The sequence below is a fragment of the Grammomys surdaster genome, unplaced genomic scaffold, assembly GCF_004785775.1.
Source record: "Grammomys surdaster isolate TR1022 unplaced genomic scaffold, NIH_TR_1.0 170, whole genome shotgun sequence".
NCBI lineage: Eukaryota > Metazoa > Chordata > Mammalia > Rodentia > Muridae > Grammomys > Grammomys surdaster.
The window spans coordinates 22739204-22759445 of NW_021604618.1; the positions used below are offsets into that span (position 1 = coordinate 22739204).

At 38.2% G+C, this 20242-nt stretch overlaps 2 protein-coding genes across 8 annotated transcripts in view; one reads left to right on the forward strand and one right to left on the reverse strand.

Moving 5' to 3' along the window:
* The window catches only part of Tmem87a (transmembrane protein 87A), a 47020-nt gene extending 32285 nt beyond the window's left edge, over positions 1-14735 (reverse strand). For both annotated transcript variants that reach the window (XM_028767163.1, XM_028767162.1), the window contains exons 1-6: positions 14524-14735; positions 13696-13756; positions 8888-8973; positions 5460-5573; positions 3383-3436; positions 3242-3286 (exon numbers count right to left, since the gene is read on the reverse strand). In XM_028767163.1, the coding sequence (XP_028622996.1) occupies positions 3242-3286; positions 3383-3436; positions 5460-5573; positions 8888-8973; positions 13696-13756; positions 14524-14667 (504 nt within the window). In that variant the 5' untranslated portion in view covers positions 14668-14735. The remainder of the gene's footprint in view (positions 1-3241; positions 3287-3382; positions 3437-5459; positions 5574-8887; positions 8974-13695; positions 13757-14523) is intronic.
* The window catches only part of Ganc (glucosidase alpha, neutral C), a 57068-nt gene continuing 51340 nt past the window's right edge, over positions 14515-20242 (forward strand). For 4 of the 6 annotated variants that reach the window (XM_028767148.1, XM_028767150.1, XM_028767153.1 and 1 more), the window contains exons 1-3: positions 15031-15672; positions 16919-16981; positions 20010-20118. In XM_028767148.1, the coding sequence (XP_028622981.1) occupies positions 15644-15672; positions 16919-16981; positions 20010-20118 (201 nt within the window). In that variant the 5' untranslated portion in view covers positions 15031-15643. Of the gene's footprint in view, positions 15673-16918; positions 16982-20009; positions 20119-20242 lie in introns of all 6 variants that reach the window. The other 2 variants (XM_028767147.1, XM_028767151.1) reach the window with 2 other exon arrangements.

Below are 20242 nucleotides of genomic sequence, written 5' to 3' on the forward strand. Positions count from 1 at the left end.
TAGTTGTTTACAGAAAAAAGAACATTCTAGATGAAAGAAGACCCTGCCCATCACTGAAGGAAGGGAAGGTGTTCTGAAGGTTTGTTGCTTAGTGGCTTTTCTAAACTACTTTTGTAAATCCCGTACATTGTCCTGTGTGGCTCCCAGTATCTGTACTTGTTCATTTATTTGCCTGCCTGTCTCCTGCCTTCCTTTCACTGTTTTCAGTTCTGGAGGTTGAATCTAAGACCTTGTGCTTGCAAAGCAAGCATTCTACCACTGAGCTACAGCCATGGCCAAGTCTGAGTTCTTGCAACTGAGTGGCTACTATTTTAATAAGACTTCCTAAAACATCAGGAGCTAAAAAGATAAAGAGAAAAGATTCAGTCCTAGTCCTTGCAAACTGAGGTAAACCTTTACTCTGTGTGTGCAGTCAGAAGGACAGCCAGCATGAAAGCTAGCTACAGTCTCTTCAAAACATGTGTCATGTCATGGAATACACAAGAGCTTTTCAAAGCTCATTTCCTGCCAAATATCTCCTTCTACTCTTGTTCTTTACAGGTTTTGTGCTCTTACCTATTGCTTGCCCACTTTCCCTATGATGCTTCAGACCAGAATTTTTGTCTCTAAACATACTTAGCAAAAACAATCAAGATGCCACTTGCCCTTGGGAATGCTGAACCAAGCAGAACACAGGCAAGTCCTTAACCAGATTCTTCAGGGAGCTATCAGTCCAGACAAAAACACAGCCACAATCCTTGAGTACATTCTATATCCCTGACACCAACAATTTATCCAGGACTAAAAGTTGACATTACCCTGCCTGATCTGGGAAGCATCAGGTGATAAGTGATTTAAAACACCATAGCATTCTCCCACAGCAATGTAGCTGTTTCTTTCTTCAGTGAGATGGCTTGCTTGCAGAATCCTAGTAACCTAAATTTGATTCCTCAGAACCCAAATAAAGGTGAAAAAGAGAGACCTAGCTCCACAAAATTGTCCTCTGACCTCCACTTGTACACATGACATGTATGCACCTCCCCCATCTAGCAGATCATGGGAGTTGTATGTGGTAATCTAAACACAGATGCTCTGCTGAGAAAGATACACTACATGAGTAATTCTGTCTCTGATACATTCTGTTTTCAATGAAGCAATAAGCTGTGAAAATTATCACAAACTTAGCATGCCATTACCACACAATCATCAATCATGTTCCTCGGCACTCACCCAAATGAACTGAGAATCTATATCCATACAACAACATCACAAAAATGTTCATAGCTAAAACTTAAAAGCAATCAAACTGTCCTTCAATAGGTGAGTGAATACCAAACAATGATATAACCAGACAGTGAAATATGACTCTAAAGAGTAATGAGCTATCTAACCACCAGAAAATATTTAAAAACCTCAAATGTATATTATGGAGAAGACAATCAGAAAAAGCTATATAGTCATTTGACTACAATCAGGTGATATTCCAGAAAATGTAGAACTAGATAAATAGTAAAAAGATCAGCAATTTGTCAGGAATTAGGAAGGGTGAAAGGCAAAGAACAGAGAATTGTTAAAGCCCTGAAGCTACCCTGTATAACAATACCATGGTGGGAATGTCATGGCACAGTTGTCAAAACCAATAGGATACATAACACAAACAGTGTTAACTAGGCTGGCCTAGAACTCAGAGATCCATCTGCCTCTGAATACTGGGATTAAAAGTAGTATGTCAACATGCCCTGTCCTATTAAGTTTTTCAACTTCTGATCAACTATACACCAGCCACAAGAAAGGCAAAACAGGCTTAGAGGTCCCCAAAAGTACCATTCACTTGAGCTGACTGGTAAGTTGCTAAAAGCCTCTAAGAGGTTCTCTCTGACCCAACACAGAATCACTCATTGTTACGACACCTGACAAAACCATTCAGCATCAATTGTTTACAATCGCAGCTGCCTGGTGTGACATGAGCAGCTGTACTTACCAAGAGGCTGAACAAAACATTAAAAGGAAAAAAAATTATACAATTGAGTCTCTGTGGACTCTCTCTAAAGTATTCCTGGAAATGTAGACAGCCACACACATGTGTAGGGCCCAGGAAACAACTGAGAAAGCCCTCATCACTCATCCCTGATAAGTCTTAGTGCTTTAAGCAGACAGGAAGAAAGGTTAAAGTAAAAGTGTTAAACTGAGAAAGAAGTCACACGCAAGGTCATGTGCTATTCGATTAGTATGAGGACAGAGGCTGTGGGGGAGGGGCAGTGTAGACTGACAATGGGCGTGGACTTTCAGAGCTAAGAATTCTGAAGCTCACCACTAGTGGTTTTATAACCTGTGAATACACTAAAGTTCACCAAGTTTTATACTTTAAAAGGATGACTGTGTGATATACAGTATGTTTAATAAAATTGTTACAAAGCTAGAGACACAAGGCAGGAATGTGGCCCAGGCCTGTAATTCCAGCCCTTAGGAGGGTCTATAAAGTCAGTCATATCTAAAATCTAAAAAAGTTAGAAAGCCCAAAATCTAAAAAGTAAAAAGTTAGAATTTAAAATTTTAATAGTTTTGTGAAAAAGGTGATCTAAAACAATTACTATATATTTTCTCTATATTTTGGACTAGAAATGCTTTTGAGGAATTAGTAATATATTCTTTTTTAAAAAAAAAAAATCACACGTATATGTATTTATGTTAATGTCTGCCAAATGTGTATGAGTACCCATAGTGGCCAGAAAGAGGTGTCTGGAGCTACAGTTACAGGTAGCTGTGAGCCAGCTGAGATTACTGGGAACCAAAGAGAATGTGGGTCCTCTGAAGAGCAGCAAGTACTCTTAACTGCAGAGTTGATTCTCTGGCCCCCAGAAAAGTTATAAATGAGCCTCCACACAACTGTATTTATAAAAATAACTAGTTTGGGCCTTATTTCAATTTTCTAAAGTTTCTTCCAATTATATTCTAGCATAGATAATTTCAGACTAAGTTTTAAAATTTTGAGCTGGTTTCTTGTTTACAAATATTTATTGAGAGAGGGGAAGGATTCCCAAGGTAATACAGGTTTTTCTTATGTAGAAAGAAAAAAAAAAATCTAGAAAATACAAAAAAGAAAATAAAAACCACTCATAGTGTCACCTAGAAACAACCATTATCACTATTTTGGTGTACGGTTTCTAGTCTTAATAATTTCCTTCTTAAGTGTTACAACAGCAAAAGAAAACTACTCAAACATCAAACATATCCACTACTGCCCCAATGCCTGAATACTCACAACTTTGTCTGCAGTAAAGGTAACATTTGTCGCATTCTCCTTAGCCTTTAAACATTAAAACAGAAAAGAAAATTAAGAAAATTAATAATTAATTCCCAGTTTTTACATTGCTCTCAGAAATATGTGTAGAAAAACAATTACCTCCTGTTTTTCTCCTAAAAGAGGAAGTCGATGAGTAAGATCCCCAGAAAAGCTCTATAAAAAAATTAAATTGAAGATGTATAAGTAACAAACATATAGCTCAAGATGCATAGAAATGATTAAAACAACACATATACCACTGTAGTAAAAAATAACAGCATCAGCAGATAAAAAAATTTCCAATGAGTCTTTCCATGAGGGGGCAACTGTGAATGTCAAAGCCTTAGACAGTCACACATGTCGGATGCGGGAGGGGAGGTCAGCAGAATGAGGAATGAGCCTTAAGGTCAACTGCTGAGGAATTTTGCTTCCTCAACAATTAGATTGTGCAATTCAATGCTTATGTTAGACTGGAAGGCAGGAACCCTTACCAACAGAAATGTATCCTATGACTCGAAAAAGCCTACAGCAGACCTGAGAGTAACAGGATGCAGCTAGCAGCTTTCTATAATCAAATCCAACCAACTCTTCTAGCTGAAGAAATGAATGTAAAGAACTAACAGAGAGAAGAAATTACTCAATGTTACAGTTTCTTCTGTTTGCCATCAATTTGATACCATTTTAAAATTTTTTTACTTACTCCATAAAGTCTAAGCTATGACAAGACCCTCAAAATTAATTACCAATTCATTCATTTGTCAATTATTAAACTATAATCTACAATCCATTACTTCTAATAACGGAACAGATAATCTACCTTCTGGTGCACTGTATACTACTTTGCAGCATTTGCTAAGTGTATCCAAGCAAATGAAACAAAGACAAAGTAAAGCTACTGTTAACAATAACTCTTCAATACTCAAACTTTCCTACACTTTAAAAATTTTCGATCCAAAAATTAGTGTTGTCTCTCATTTAAAAAAAAAAAATTTTTTGAATTTCAGATCTAGACGATGGCTCAGAGGGAAAAATGCTTAATATTCAAACATGAGGATCCCAGCTTGAAGCCCCAGCAACCACATAAAAAGCTAAGCACTGTGGTATGAGTATGTAACCCCAGGATGAGAGAAGCAGAAACAAGTAGATCCCATCTCAGGAATTCACTTGCCACCCCATCTACCCAAAGCAACAAGCGCTAGGAACCATGAGCAACACTGTCTCAAAAAATAAAGTAAAATAAAATAAAGTAGAAGTGAATGAGGAAGACAGTCTACTTCAAACTCTGGCCTCCACTTGCAAATGCATGGATAAGAGCACCAGAACATACATCATAGGCTTGTGCACGCGCACATGCGTGCGCAAACACACACACACCCCCCTCATAAACTTTGAAAAAATAGAATTTCAAGTTAAAAAATGGCATTTATGTGATTATATTTATATAAGTATTAATAAACGTATAGTCATCTATATTATTCACCTCTCTATATATTACTCTCCTCTTCACACAAACAAGGCATAGAATTCAACCCTTTTGATTTCAGATGTATAATAATAAAATCTAAAACCTCTGATTACCTGAAGACATATCAACTAAAAAATTGCTTTGTTAAATAACTATCAATAGATGAATAGATAAATAAAATGTGTAATATATATATGTATGTATATATATATGTATACATATATATGTGTGTGTGTGTGTGTATATATAAAAATAAATATAATAGAATTCATCCCTAAATGGGGATCATGCTGCCACAGGTAAGTAATCCTAGAAAATAGAGTCCATACCAAAAAAGAACAAAATTCAAATCCCTCTATGAAGTATCCTGAATTGTCAAATACACAGGGATAAAAGACAGACTAGAGAAGAGCACCATGTAGACAGGCTGAATGATGGTTGGACGGTACAGACTCCACTCAGTACAGCAGGATCAAAGTCTGCAACAGACAGTGATGATGGCTGCACAACATAACTCAGAGCCACCCAATCCAGCCTTCAGAAATAGTTAGGATGACAATGTAACTTTCACAAGAATCTGCTGATAACACAGAGGAAAGTGCAGCCTTCCTCCGTAGCATTGAGCTCTTCTGGAAGACAGAACTAGCAGATAAACAATGGACACAGAAGAGATTCAAACATTATTTTTTTCTTCATCTTTTCTCTTTCCTTCTAACCACTGTCAGAGTTTACCTGTGCTTTATAGAGTTCACTACAATTCTGAAATAATTTTGACGATGTTTGGTATCTCCCAGACAAGCCTTTTTTTTCCTTGAGATTTTCCAAGTATGCCTCTACTTCCTCTGGCTAGAAAAACAGAGAAGACACAAAGTTTTAGCTCACCTGTTGCAAATCAGTTATTTGGAGGACAATAGAAAGTCAACTTGTAGTACAAATACAACTTTACAACCATTTTTAAAAAACCAACAGAAGAGGCCTGGGGACATTGTTCAGTTGCTCAAGTGCTTGTTGTGAAAGTACAAATACTTGAGGTTGAGTCTCAAAACCTATGTAAAACAAGCTGAGTGTGGAGGGAGTCCTTGCAGTCCTAGTGCATAACAGGTGGAGATAGGCTGGGCCTGGGACTCACTTGCTAGTCAGCCAGCATAGCCTACTTGATGAGAGCTGGCCAACGAGAGATCTTGTATTGAAAATACAAGGGCATGTAAACACCAGAGGCTGTCTTCTGGCCTGCATACATATGCACCTGGACAGGGACATACACACACGCACGCACGCACGCACACACACACACACACGCACACACGCACATGCACATGCGCGCAAACACACACACACACACACACCTTTAAAATAACTACAGAAGCCAGGCGGTGGTGGTACACGCCTTTAATCCCAGCACTTGGGAGGCAGAGGCAGGTGGATTTCTGAGTTCGAGGCCAGCCTGGTCTACAGAGTGAGTTCCAGGACAGCCAGGGCTACACAGAGAAACCCTGTCTCGAAAAACCAAAAAATAAATTAAATTAAATTAAATTAAATTAAAAAAATAAAATAAAATAAATAAAATTAAAAAAATAAAATAAAATAAAAAAATAAAAAATAAAATAAAATAAAAAAATAAAATAAAAAAAATAAAAAATAAAAAAAAAATAAAATAAAATATAAAATAAAATAAAATAAAATAAAATAAAATCTACAGAATTACAGTCTTTGGCTCACAAAAAAAAGGGTAATTCCCTAACAATTCTGGGAAAACTAGTAAATTTTCAGATAGTTTTTATCACATGAAAATACATTTAAGTTACTTGACCAAATCTACAAAACCTACAACATTTATGCTCATAAGCTTGAGATGTAAAACTGTTGCTACCAACCATAGCCCATTTCTGATAGTTACAAAAGAAAACATCATTTATCAGTTCTGTGATTCTTCTCCCATATCCAAACCAAACTCATCAGAAAGGCTTTTTACTATATCATATCTACAACCATCATCTCCATACTCTAAAAAAAGTATGTGTACATATATGCACATTTATGTACGATTATGTACACACATGATGTCAGAAGTCTTGGATCTCCTGAAGCTGCAGTCACAAGCAGCTTGGCTATGAGTAGAGTGAGTACTGGATTTGTATGTCTTATCCATCATTTCTCTAAATTCTTCAGTACTTTTATTCCTTCCTATATTATTCCAAATATATATAGCATATTATAACACACAGACACACATTCAGACATAGACACATATATAAATTTGTAATCCTGTGTAAAGCAGGGAGTGCCTGTGGAAGCTACAGGTTTTTTGCTGGAGTTACAGTTTTGAGCTGTTTTTCTGCAAAACTTGTGTCCTCTGCAAGAGCAATGTATGGTCTTAACACTGAGCTCCAACCCATCATTATATAATGAAAGCAAAAACAATCTCCAACACTCCTGTAAAACGTCAATACAGAAGCTAGGGATGTAGCATAGTTGGCTGTCTTTGCCTAGCATGAATGAAGCCCTGGTTTATATTCCCACTGCATAAAATCAGGCACAGTTTAGCACTTAAGAGTACTGGCTGCTCTTCTGGGGGACCCAGGTTCAATTCCTAACACCCACAGGCAAGGTCACAGCTATCTGTTACTCCAGTTCCAGAGATTCTGCCGCTCTCTTCTGGCCTTCAAGAGCACTACACACATGTGGTATACAGACATATAAAATTCAGAAACACAAAATAAAAGTAAATAAAATCTTTAAAAGTATAATAAACAGCTGGGACCACTATAATATATAAAAAGTTCATCAATATGATTTCAGCTCCTGCATTTCAATTAACCTTTAAGAAACTCCACATAGTAAGCTGTGATATAAAAAGTATATCCCGATTACATGAAAAGGTCATTAAAATACCATCTAACCATTTATCTTTATGAAGTCAGATTTTCTCAACATATATTTCAGTCTAAGCAACTTATCATAGGACTGAGGAAAGGACACAATACAAGATCTTGCCTTCTCTCATGCCAGATTTTAATTAAAGACATCTAACATTTAATTAAAGAACAATGCTACTCTTCTGTGACTTTTTTCCCTTGAGACAAGATCTTATGTAGCTCAGGCTGGCCTTAAAGTCATTTAGCTTTTGAATTCCTGACCCTCCTACCTCTAAATCCTAAAGTGCTGGGAGTATAGACATGCTCCACAGCAACCTTGGCTATCCATTAATTTTTAAAAATTATACTCATGAAAAATGTTACTTATACCAGGTGGTGATAGCACATGCCTTTAATTCCAGCACTTGGGTGGTAGAGAAAGGTGGATCTGTTAATTCGAGGTCAGCCTGGTCTACAGAGTGAGTTCTAGGACAGCCAAGGCTACACAGAGAAACCCTGCCTTGAAAAACAAAACAAAACAAAACAAAAAAAATATTACTTAAGTAAATGTATAATGAGCTTATCATTGCTACTTTAAAACAATAAATATCTCAATATTTTGTTTTAATTTCTATTTAAAAATTATTTTATTATATTATGTGTATGGGCATTTTTGCTACATGTCTGTCTGTATACTAAGTATATGCCTGGTACCTGCAGAAACCAGAAGAGGGGGTCAAATCTCCTGGAACTGAAGTTATGGAAAGTTGTGAGCTAGCATGTGAGTGCTGAGAACTGAACTCAGGTCCTCTGGATGGGCCTTAATCATTGAGCCATCTCTTTAGCCCTTGTTTTAATTTCTAAAAAAGAAAAACAAACAAACAAACAAAAGCCTTGTGGAGGACCAGAAAAGTTGCCCAGCAAGTAAAGGAACCTACTGCCAAGTCTGGTGACCTGAGTTCACTCCCTAGAACTTAGACAAGTCGTCTGACTCTCACAAGTTGACTTCTGACATTCATACTCATGCCATGGCTTATGTGTGTACAAACACCACAATCAACTCAAATGTTTACAAAAAAAGTTTTCGAAAAAGGGTTTTTAAGCCCGCAATTTTTTTAAAGGCTATAAATTCTGAGACTGAAGGCCTGAGAACAGCTAACACAAATTTGCAGGCTAATACTCGTGGGCTATGATTTCAGCTCTGCTGGGCCACAACTACACACAACTCTTTCTTCTGTAAGGTGAGGAGGCTAGGACCAGAAGACCATTAAGCCACAGGAAAAGTCTGTACCTTCATATTCTTACCTTGAAATTGTAGATCTCATTGTAGCAATCAGCACTTTTCAGAAACCAGGTTATATTCAAAGACTGGTCACAAGGCTCTCCATCGACTATCAAAGAAGAAATCATTGTAAACACGAGAGGATTCCAAATGAAGCGTTCTTTCAGCATCTCTCTATTAACTTACATTCTTTTTATTTTCCACCCTAGCTTAGATACTCAATATTCCTTCTTTAAACATAAGGAACTGAGGTCATAAAAAGAATTGTTTGTTCTTTTTTCTTGTGTTTGTTTTGAGGTAGGATTTGAGGCCAAGCTGGCCTCAAATTCATTGCCATCCCTCCATCTCAGCCTCACAAGTGTTGAGGTTACAGGAGTGAGCTACATACCCAGATTCCTAGGTAGCCTTTATATAACACTGCTGCTCCCTTAGAAATAGTAGCTAAGCAGGTTTTCTTTCTTTAACCTCTTTGGAACTGTAGGTCTATTCCTATGTCCCAGAACCTCAAATATCTAGACTTCTATACTATTCAAGTATTTACCAGGCAGAACAGACACATACAAAGGTTCAATATTTTGGATGTTAGATTAGGAGGGGAATGGGGAAGAACAAATGATCAAATGATCCTTACTGATACCACCAACCTAGCTCCAGGTTCAGTGAGAGACCCTATTTCAAGGGAATAAAGCAGAGACAGACAGAGATACATTTAACATCCTTCTCTGACCTGCACAGGCTCACACATACAAACATCTGAACATATATATACCATATTACACATACACACAACAAAACCCCACATAATTTGGAACTTGATATTCTAAAAAACCAAAGCACCATTCTGCATATGTGCGAAAGTAAATCCAACTGTCCTGGGAGAGGCAGGGCAAGATATTGGAGACTCCTCTGTGTAAACATGCTAAAAATAAACATGATGGCAGGACTGGGTATGGCTTGCCTGTGATTCTAGTGCTTAGCAGGTGGAAACATGAGGATCAGGAGTTCAGGGCCAACTTCAGCTACATGAGACTCTGTCTCCAAAAACAAAACAAAAACCAAAAAACACATGACTGCATTTAAAATTTAACTTTTGGCTCATAACAAAAGAAACATCTAATCAAAACTTCCTCTTTGTTTCCAGCTTTGGCTGAAACAAAATACTAAAGATTCCTTAATTTTTGCAAGTGTAACAAAAAACTCAATATGATTACATTTAGGAATCTTTTTTATGCTGGGCAGTGGTGGCACACGCCTTTAGTCCCAGCACTTGGGAGGCAGAGGCAGGCGGATTTCTGAGTTCGAGGCCAGCCTGGTCTACAGAGTAAGTTCCAGGACAGCCTGGGCTATACAGAGAAATCCTGTCTCAAAAAGAAGAAGAAGAAAAAAAGGAATCTTCTTTATTTCTTTACTTTACGTGTATGAATGTTTTGCACACATGTATGTCTGTATCATGTGTATCCTGGAATTAGAGTTATGAACAGTTGTGAATCACCATGTGGAGTACTGGGAACTGAACTTGGAACTTCTGCAAGAACAAGTGCTCTTAACCACCAATCTATCTTTCCAGTCCCAGGAATCTACTTTAATTCATAACAAAAGATGTAACCAGGAGGCCATAACCCACATCTTGAATCTCAGCAGTCAGGAGACAGAGGCAACCAGATCTCTGTGAGTTCCAGGCCTGCCTAGTCTACAAAGTAATTTTTAGGATAGTCAGGACTACTATCCTAGAGAAAGACTCTCTCAAAAAACAAAAAATAAATAAATAATTAAAATTTTAAGATAATAAACATAATAAGCAAAAAAATTAAAAGGTTTCTAACTTTGTTTTAGTTTTCTCAAATAACCTTTTAAAAAGTTTATTTTTAATTATTATTTTATGTATATGGTTGTTTTGCCTGTTTTGTCTATGTACCATTTATGAGCCTGATGTCCAGGAAGGCCACAGGAGGGTATCAGATCCTGGAACTGGCATTTCAAATGACTGTGAACTGATATGTGGGTGCTAGAATCAAACTTGGGTCCTCTGAAAAGGTAGCTAGTGCCATCTTTCCAGCCTCTAAATTAATTTTTAAATGTCTAACAGTTTTTTCAGAGCTCTATTAGAATATGCAAAAATCTGACCAGCTGAGAATTTATGGAAAAAATATAAAGGAAATTATAATTTGGCTACTAACAGGAGAGAACATAGATAGGGATTGTTAGTTTAAAGTCAGAAAACAGGGCCAGCGAGATGGGCCAGGGAGTAAGTTTGAAGAGACGAGGTCTATCCCCTGGATCCACTTGGGAGAAGAAGACAACTGACTCTACCAAGTGGCCTCTGATTTCCACACATCCACTATGGAATGCCTTCATTCACAAGCACACAGAAAATCAGTAGACAGATGGATAGATGGATTTTTTTAGGTCCTTAAAAAAATATGCTGGGAATTTTGTTACAAACACAAAAATAAGTTAAGAATTAAAGGGCAGGTAAGACAACGTGTAGAACTTTGAACTACAAGCCTTGAGAGACAAAGGACATGGTCCCACCTAAACTATGGAAGCCATAACCATAATCATAAAGTATAAAAATCAAAGACGGTGGATAAATATAAGAAACTATGGCGATAACAAAGAAAAACTAAAAACAAGATTTAAGGGATCTTGGATCTTTCAAAAAACAACAAAATATAGACATTTTAAAACACATAGATGTTAAACTTAGTGAAATACCATGAGGTCAAAAACAAAGTAGAAAAAGACTACCTAGAGGAGTACAACACAAATCATCACGCTGTACTGAGCAACCGCATCCTTCCACTCCTCACAGCTATGAGTGAGCCAACAGCCAGTAAAACAACCTCACAAGACAAGAGTAAATTGGTTCAAATTAAACTTAAGTCATTAGGAGACATTTTCACAGATGTAGTATTGTCCAAGCGTTTTTCTGTGGCTAGATAAAACATCCTGACAAAAAAACAACTTAGGGGAGAAAGAGTTTGTTTTAGTATAAAGGCACAGGTTCATTCCATCATCAAGAGTGAAGTCTAGGCAGCAGGAACTAGAGGCAGCTAATCACAATACATCCACATCCATAAACAAGGAGGGAAGAATTAATGCATGCATTCATGCTGTTCAATGCAGATTCCTCCTGCACAGTTCAGGACCTAAACCTAAGGAATGGGCCTGCCTACATTTCAGTTGGAACTTCCCACACTGATTAACATAATCAAAACAATCCCCCACATACATGCCCACTGACCAACCTGATCTAGACAACCCCTCACTGAGATTCTTTTCCCAAGTTATTCTGAGTTGTGCTGTTGACAAATCTGTCACGAGTATATTCTTCACAGGAATGTTACTGCTCCTTTCACTCCCACTAGAGTGTAAGCTCAATGAGAGGAGTTTTTCTACCACTTCTCTGGTACCTAAGAGTACTCAGCACACAGAAGTTATTTTACAACCACTTATTAAACAAAAGAATAAAATCACCCAACTATGACTTTATTGCATTTTCAGGAAGAAAGGCATGCCCAAAAACACATGAACCAAGATTTGATAGTTCATGTATAATCCTAGCACTGGAGATACTGAGCCTAAGGCTGGCCTTGGGCTACATAGTAAGAACCTATTTCAAAAAACAGAGAAGCCTGGTAGGCAGTGGGGGTGCACACCTTTAATACCAGAACTTGGCGAACATAGGTTAGATGGATCTGGGTGAGTTCCAGGCTAGTCTGGTCTACAAAGTGAATTCCAGGACAGCCAAAGCTATAGAGAGAAACCATGTCTACAAACAAACAGGGTCACATGACAGTGATGATCTAGAATACTATCCCCATCTCAAAAAGAAAGCTGCCCATGATCATGTACTTCCCAAAATTTAAAAAACAAAAAAAAAAACCTTTCAGAACTAAGAGGAGGTTTTAGTACACACAGGACAGACAGTTTAGCTCCAGATCCTGTGTTTCTCTCACTAGAAAAACTGGTTTTCTTCTATACAATCCCTATTTCCTGGTAATATCCCTGAACTCAATGTTCCTTGAAGTGTTCAACACTCCCTTGGTAAACATACTGAGTATCTTAGTCAATGGTCTCACAAACTTGGGCCATGTTTTCAGTAAACAGCTAACAAGCACACAAGAACAAAATCTTGTTCTGACTCAGAACAGATTTAAAAATGATGCAAGCATTCAACAAACAAAACTAAATATTCAACTGAAATGTAATTAAATATGTAATTTATGCACATGAATGTATATACACATAACAGTCAATATGAATTCAAGGATAAGTATACATTGAGTATATAATATAAATATGTAATATAAGCTAATATAATAGTGTATCTATACATAACATAGAAAACTGAAAAACAAGAGTAAGACAATAAAAATTCATACAAGTACTCAGAATATTACTCACAGATAAAACTTTATATACTAAATATTTGTATCTAAACAGTGCCATGTTATTAAAGTTCTGGACTTAAAAATACATTAAGGGGCTAGGGAGATAGCTTTGTTGGTAAAATGCTTGCTTGCCACACCAAGCATCAGGACATGAGTTCAGATCCCTAGTATTTATGTAAAAATGTGATCCATGCCTATAATTTCAGTGCCAGGGAAAAACAGGCAGGAAGATTCCTGCTGGTCAGCCAGTCTAACTCAAAGCTAGGACTGCCAGCAACTGAGGAAGACACAAGTAACTGACTTCTGACCGTCACACACATATGCATACATGCTCCTACATGCACACAAACGCACATACATACAGAAGCAAACTAAGGTAGAGAATAATTTTCTAAGTTTAGAAGGTCTGAATAACTTAATAAAGTTTAGAAACTCACATTTCAGTAAGATGGTAGTATTTCTGAAAAGAATCTTTCCAAAATTAAAATAATTTTTTCCCTGCAAAGATAAAGGAAAGATAATTAACATCAGGGAATTTCAATTTTCAAGACAGAATATGAAGCCAGGCAGTGGTGGCGCACGCCTTTAATCCAGCATTTGGGAGGCAGAGGCAGGTGGATTTCTGAGTTTGAGGCCAGCCTGGTCTACAAAGTGAGTTCCAGGACAGCCAGGGCTATACAGAGAAATCCTGTCTTGAAGAAGGAAAAAAAAAGACAGAATACCTACATTTATAAAATATTCAAATTAATTTTAGTAATCAAAAAGACAGTAACAACATTTCTTTTAGTGAAAGTCAATCATATTCTAACTATTGGCTCTTAATGCTCCCCATAGGCCATAAAGCAGGAACTGTAAGTGGGAGCTGCTACAAACTTCAACCTCACTTAAAAGCGCGTCCGCTGGAGTTAAAAATAAAGTCTTTTATTCACATATCCTTTTCATCCAACCCTAGGTTACTGGAGTTTGTAACATTCTAACTGAAAAGAGAAACTGCTATCTCTACCTATGTATTAAGTTTCTCTTGTGTTCGGCGCTGAAAGTTCTGTTACTTTCCGGGTAAGAACACGCTTGGCCCTGACACTCCTCCTAGCCGACAGCAAACCGCACAGCTCTCAGCTCTGGGCAGGTGGGACTCAGCTACACGAACGCTCTGGATATCCCACTCACTTTGGGAATCCGACTTTCCAGAAATCTTCCCGGACCCCTTGGGCCACCGTAGCCCCACCTCTTACCCCCTCCAGGTTCAATAGGACTCCAACACTCACCGACGGCATTGGAATGTGCCACTTAGATCTATCTGCGGCAAACACGGGCACTGGACCTGAACCAAGAAACGACAATGGGAACGGCTGCGCCCCTAAAAGAAGAAAAATAACAGGAGACACCTGAAGCCACGCAGCCACCGCCATCTTCACAGCCAGGGAGCGCCTACCCAAAGCATTGAGCCTCCTTCCGGCTAGCTAGTCCCGCCTTCTTCCGGCTCGTCCCACCCTCTTCCGGCTCTACTCTGTGGGCGGGATTATCCGGGTCCCTGAAACTGCGGTTCTTCCCTCCGACTGTCAGCGCTCTAGAAACTTTGAGCCTACTGCGCAGGCGTCCTCCTATCTCGCTGCGATCTAAGCCGTGAGGTGAACTGACAAGAGTTTTGAGGTTCGGTGCTTCCCTCCGTTCTTCCAGCACTTAAAGGAACTCAGTGCAGCGATCAAGTCTTTGCTCTTCCAGCTTCTTCCCGCCCCTCATCCTTTCCAAGACAAGGTCAGGCGCCGGTCAGATGTCTGTAGAAGCGCGCACACAGTGTGCATGATTGACATCCATTATTGAGTTCTCTGGCTGTCGAGCTGTAGAAACAGAGCCTGGAATTTGGCAGGGTTAGAGTAAAAACGATTCATGAGCTTCAAAGTCCCTTTTGACCCTGAAAGACTGTGGGTCAGCTGCCGCATAGTTTGACAGGCGACCTCAGCGTCCAGCAGTGATCCAGACTGCACTCCCCACTCAAAACTAAAAGTGAGGAGAGATCAGGTCAGCTTTCGGTATTGTAGAGTGACAGCCACTGAGACCCTTATTGGTGCTTCCTGTTTCTCACACTCTAGATTTTAACCTCTAGGGCAGGGAGCAAGTCTTCTGCGCCAATAAAAGTAAGGTTTATCAGCCATTCTCAACCAAGAAATATTGACCAAGTATATTATCCCTGAAAACACGCTGGTTTACGCTTGAGAAAATCCCAGGTGGGAAAAAAAAATCAAGATTGGCCTCCGCCCGAAGGGGACTCTTGACTGTGATGAAGCACGGATTATAATTTAGCAAGCCTGCTTGTTACCGGTTTTTAAAGATCGCCTGAGACTGTGGCCTGAGAGTTAGGAGCCAGGCAGAGTTAACAGGGAAGCCATGGCAACAGCTGAGAAAGAGGAAATCAGGTAAAGAGCAATTGCTTCCCCCACCCCCAAGAACTGACTCCCAAAACAACCTAGCTTTGATGGCTTCACTTGCGTTTAAAAGCACTTCGTTGAATGCTTGCTTCATCGTTCTTTATAGGTTCTGCAGGGATTTGGGTAATGTTAATAGCTAACCTCTCATAAAGTACTTTGAGGAGGATTAGATAACTTTAACAGTGGAAAGATTGCCTTCCAAACTCTTAAGACGTGGATTTGAAGCGGGCTGCCCCACCCTGCCCCATTTAGGTGGTTCCGTATCTTCCTGTACCGGTCCAAGATTCATTCTTTGAAACTAGAAACGGAAGACAGCAAGGTCTCCCCATGTTTGCACACCGGATTGAAATAAACAGTGCCAAAACCCGAATTTAACGAGGGTTTTTTTTTTCTTTTCTTTTTTACTATAAAAGTTTTTTGGCATGGCTAGGTCTTTTCTATCTCTCTAGACCTATTTTTACAGTTTAGTTTCTTTCAAAGACATGGACATGCTAACTGCAGGTGCAGAAAACCCTCTTCACCAAAGCCAGTGCTTCCCACTCCCCTTATAGCTTATAGCTATCTTAACCAGAGAAAGGCTAATTAAAATACATATAAATAGTAGTAACATAATATCTACTTATATTTTATTCCAGATACAGTTCTTCTGGAAACTTGATTTCGAGGAATATTAACCTCTAGATTGTTAGAATCCTCGTAGCAGTTTTTCCTTCTTCTGTATTTCCTATTCTGACTAGCACCTGCACATATCTTTTTTTTTTTTTTTAGAGGATTTGGAGCCTTATCTTGTGGTTGTATGTTAGACTTTAACAGACATTTAAGTACACTATGTCTTCAGGTCTAAACTCTCAGAAAATATATATTCTGAAAATATTTTGCTCTTTAAATAGGTGAGTAGGTTGTTTGGCTTTGTTTAGATTTCAGGTTTTGGTGTTGTGGCTATTATCTTAAAAGTCCCTTCCTTGTAATTGGCAATGTCCTTTTCCGTGACTTTCAGACCAAGCCCATGAAAATATTTTGTTGTTCATTTTGGTAGATTTACAAAAGGATATTGTTCTGGAGCTCACATTCTGTCATCCCATGAAGTCTATGTTAGAGCAGTGACATGGTTTTGCCATACAGAATACATTCCAAAAGTTTATTTTGCATGTTTATACGATCATTAGGGAAGGTACAAATATTGAGCTCACAGTTCTTATGTAAAATATATTTCTTAAAATGTCTTCTTATTTAGTGTTGAAGATGAAGCAGTGGCTAAAACCATTTTCAAAGACTGTGGCAAGATTGCTTTCTATAGGTAAGTAAATATATCACCCAGAAAAAAATTCTTGATGGAATTCCCAAATTATTTCCACTAGGCTTTTGAGAACTGAGAGACTAAGAACATATACTCTTTAGGAAATCTTATATTTACTATTAAATTATTTAAATTATATTTTATTTTAAAAGCCAAAATACCTTTAAATAATTTTTAAATGTGTGTCTTTTCAAAGAGAATTCACTTACTTGGTTTGGAACTCACATAGAAAGAAATAGATTAAAAGTATTACTCCAAAAAAAAACAAAAAACAAAACAAAAAAACCCTACCTCTACCTTTCCATCCCAGTTCTCCTCTCGCCCCTTCAAGTAAGCATATGTATTCATTTTTATGTATTCTTCCAGTGTTTTTTGTAACTACATATATTCTTATATCACCTCTTTACCAACAAATAAATTCGTATATACATCGTTCTGTGCCCCCTCTTCCCCTGCTTTGTATTTTAGTCTACAAAGTTTCCACTTTCAAGACTTGGAGATTTCCCTCTATGCTCACAGTATCCCACTGGGTAGATGGCACTATAATTTATTGGGTTCCAGCTCCACTTGCTAGAGCCTTGGGCTGTTGTTTCTTATTGATCTTTTGCTGTGAGAGTACCTCCATATGAAGAGCTGTGCGTGTCACTCCCTATACACACAAGTGATTTGTAAGATGGTTTTCTAGGAGTGGAGCTGGAGATGCAGCTCGGCCATCAAGCACTTCCTTATGTGTAAGGCTCTGGGCCTGATCCTTAGCACTGAAGAAAAACAAGAGCTAAACAACAACAGAAATAGGATTCTAAGAATTCAGCTGCTGGATTGAAGAGTAAATAATCTTGGAATGTGTTAACTATTGATAGATTTCTCTCTGTAGAGATCTTTGATACTTATGTTAACATTATACGAAGTAATCTTGACAAAAAGCAAACGATCAGTGCCACATGCCTTTGATCTCAGCATTTGGGAGGCAGAGGCAAGCAGATCTGAGTTCAAGACCAGGCTGCTCTCCAAAATGAATTCCAGGACAACCATGGATAAAGAAACTCTGTCTAGAAGAACAAAAACAAACAAAAACATTACACAAAGTATTTGAGCCTAGAAAACAATGCCTTTAAAATCACTTTTTAAATAGTCTACTTGGGAGAAATCCATGGTTTAGTTGGTTCAAGAGCCTGATTTATACCTACTTTTAGGTGATTCTGGAACTGAAATCATCAAAAAAAATCATCAAAATTAATTTTTTGTTTGATTGATTTGAAGTTTTTGTTTTACTTTTTGTTTTGTTTATTATTTGAGACAATGTCTCATTATGTAGGTAATAGCTATCTGCCTGCTTCTACCTTCTGAGTGCTGAGATTAAAGATGCTATTCCACCACACCTAGCAAAAATTGTTTCACATATTTTTAAGTTTCTGTTTCAGTCACTATCTGTTCTAGATGAAGAAAGGATGCCATTTTTAATTCAAAACAGTTACCGTGGGGGACTATATAATGAATGCTTATTCACCTTGGTTTGTTTTTGTTTTTGTTTTGAGACAGGGTTTCTCTGTGTAGTCCTGGCTGTCATAGAACTCACTCTGTAGACCAGGCTGGCCTCAAACTCAGAAATCCGCCTGCCTCTGCCTCCCAAGTGCTGGGATTAAAGGCACGCGCCACCACCGCCCGGCTTACCTTATTAAATCAATAGGCTATACCGAATTTCTTCTAGACTCTATTGAATTACTACTAAAGGTCCAATTTCTTAAAAGGAGGAGGAAGTTTAAGTTCATAAAAGTTATTTTCAAATTTAGGCTGGGGAAATGGCTTAGATGGTAAAGCACTTGCAAGAAAGCGTGAGTTTTATCCCCAGAACCTATTGTAAAACTATTGTACCAGTCATGAGTACTTGCAATCTCCAGCACTGGGGATGCAAAAACAAGATCTCTAGGTCTTGCTGGCCAGCTAGCTTAGCATACTTGGCCAGCCCTAGACTAGTAAGAGACACTGACTTAAAAATAAAAAGATGGGACTGGAGAGATGCCTCAGCAGTTAAGAGCACTGATTGGTCTTCCAGAGGTCCTGAGTTCAATTCCCATCAACCTCATGGTGGCTTACAGCCATCTATAATGGTTCCCATCAACCTCATGGTGGCTTACAACCGTCTATAATGGGATTTAATGCTTTCTTGTGGTATGTCTGAAGACAACTACAGTGTACTGTACTCATATAAATAACATAAATAAATCTTTTTTAAAATAAATAAATAAATAAACAAACAGTTCCTAAGGAATGATACCTAAGGGTTTTTTTCTGGTCCCCAATCACATGTGCATAAACCTACAAAGTCACATGTACCTGTACATGTATACACACACACACAAGAAAGAAAGTTGCCCTATTTTTTCAGTAAAGAAGACAGGATTGCCATTCTTGAATAGTACCGTGTTGTAATTAATATTATTTTAACAATAATTTTTATTAGAACTCTAGTAATATTGTATTATTGATACTTTATAGGAGTACCAATAGTGTATATTGCCAGTCACTTACTGTGATAGCAAATTTACTGATATTCATATGATTACACAGTCTATTAGATGCAGATAGTCACAAGCAGTTCTCATATCTCTGTATACTTGTCTTAGTTTGCTTTCTCTTGCTGGGATAAAGACCATGACCAAAAGCAACCTGAGGAGGGAAGGGTTTATTTTATCTTATAAACTCCCAGTCACAGACCATCATTGAAAGAAATCAAGGCAGGAACTCAATGCAGGAACCTGGAAGCAGGCAGGGCTTGAAGCAGAAGCCATGGAGGAGTGCTTCTTACAGACTTGCTCAGCTACCTTTCTGACACCACCTGCAGCAGCATCTCCCACAGTGGACTGGTCCCTCCCACATCAATAAGTTAATCAAGAAAAAGCCCCCACAGACTTTCCTACAGGCCACTCTGATGAAGGCATCTTCTAGCTGAAGGTTCTCTCTTTTCAAATGTCTCTACTTTGTGCCAAGTTGCTAAAACTCATCAGCACAGTTCTCTGTATATCTATAGGCGGCAGAAACAGCAACTCTCCGAGAATACCACCTACTGGGCTTCGTTAGGCTCAGTTGACACAGAACAGGACAGCACCAGGTTCCAAATCATCAGTGAAGCGACTAAGGTGAGATGGAAGAATAATTTGCTTTTGTGTTTATTGGGATTGCATTATATACTTTTCTAGGACAGCTAATTTAAACTATCTATGCCTCAGTAGAACTTTGCTAGAGAAGAGCTATGATTTTTTT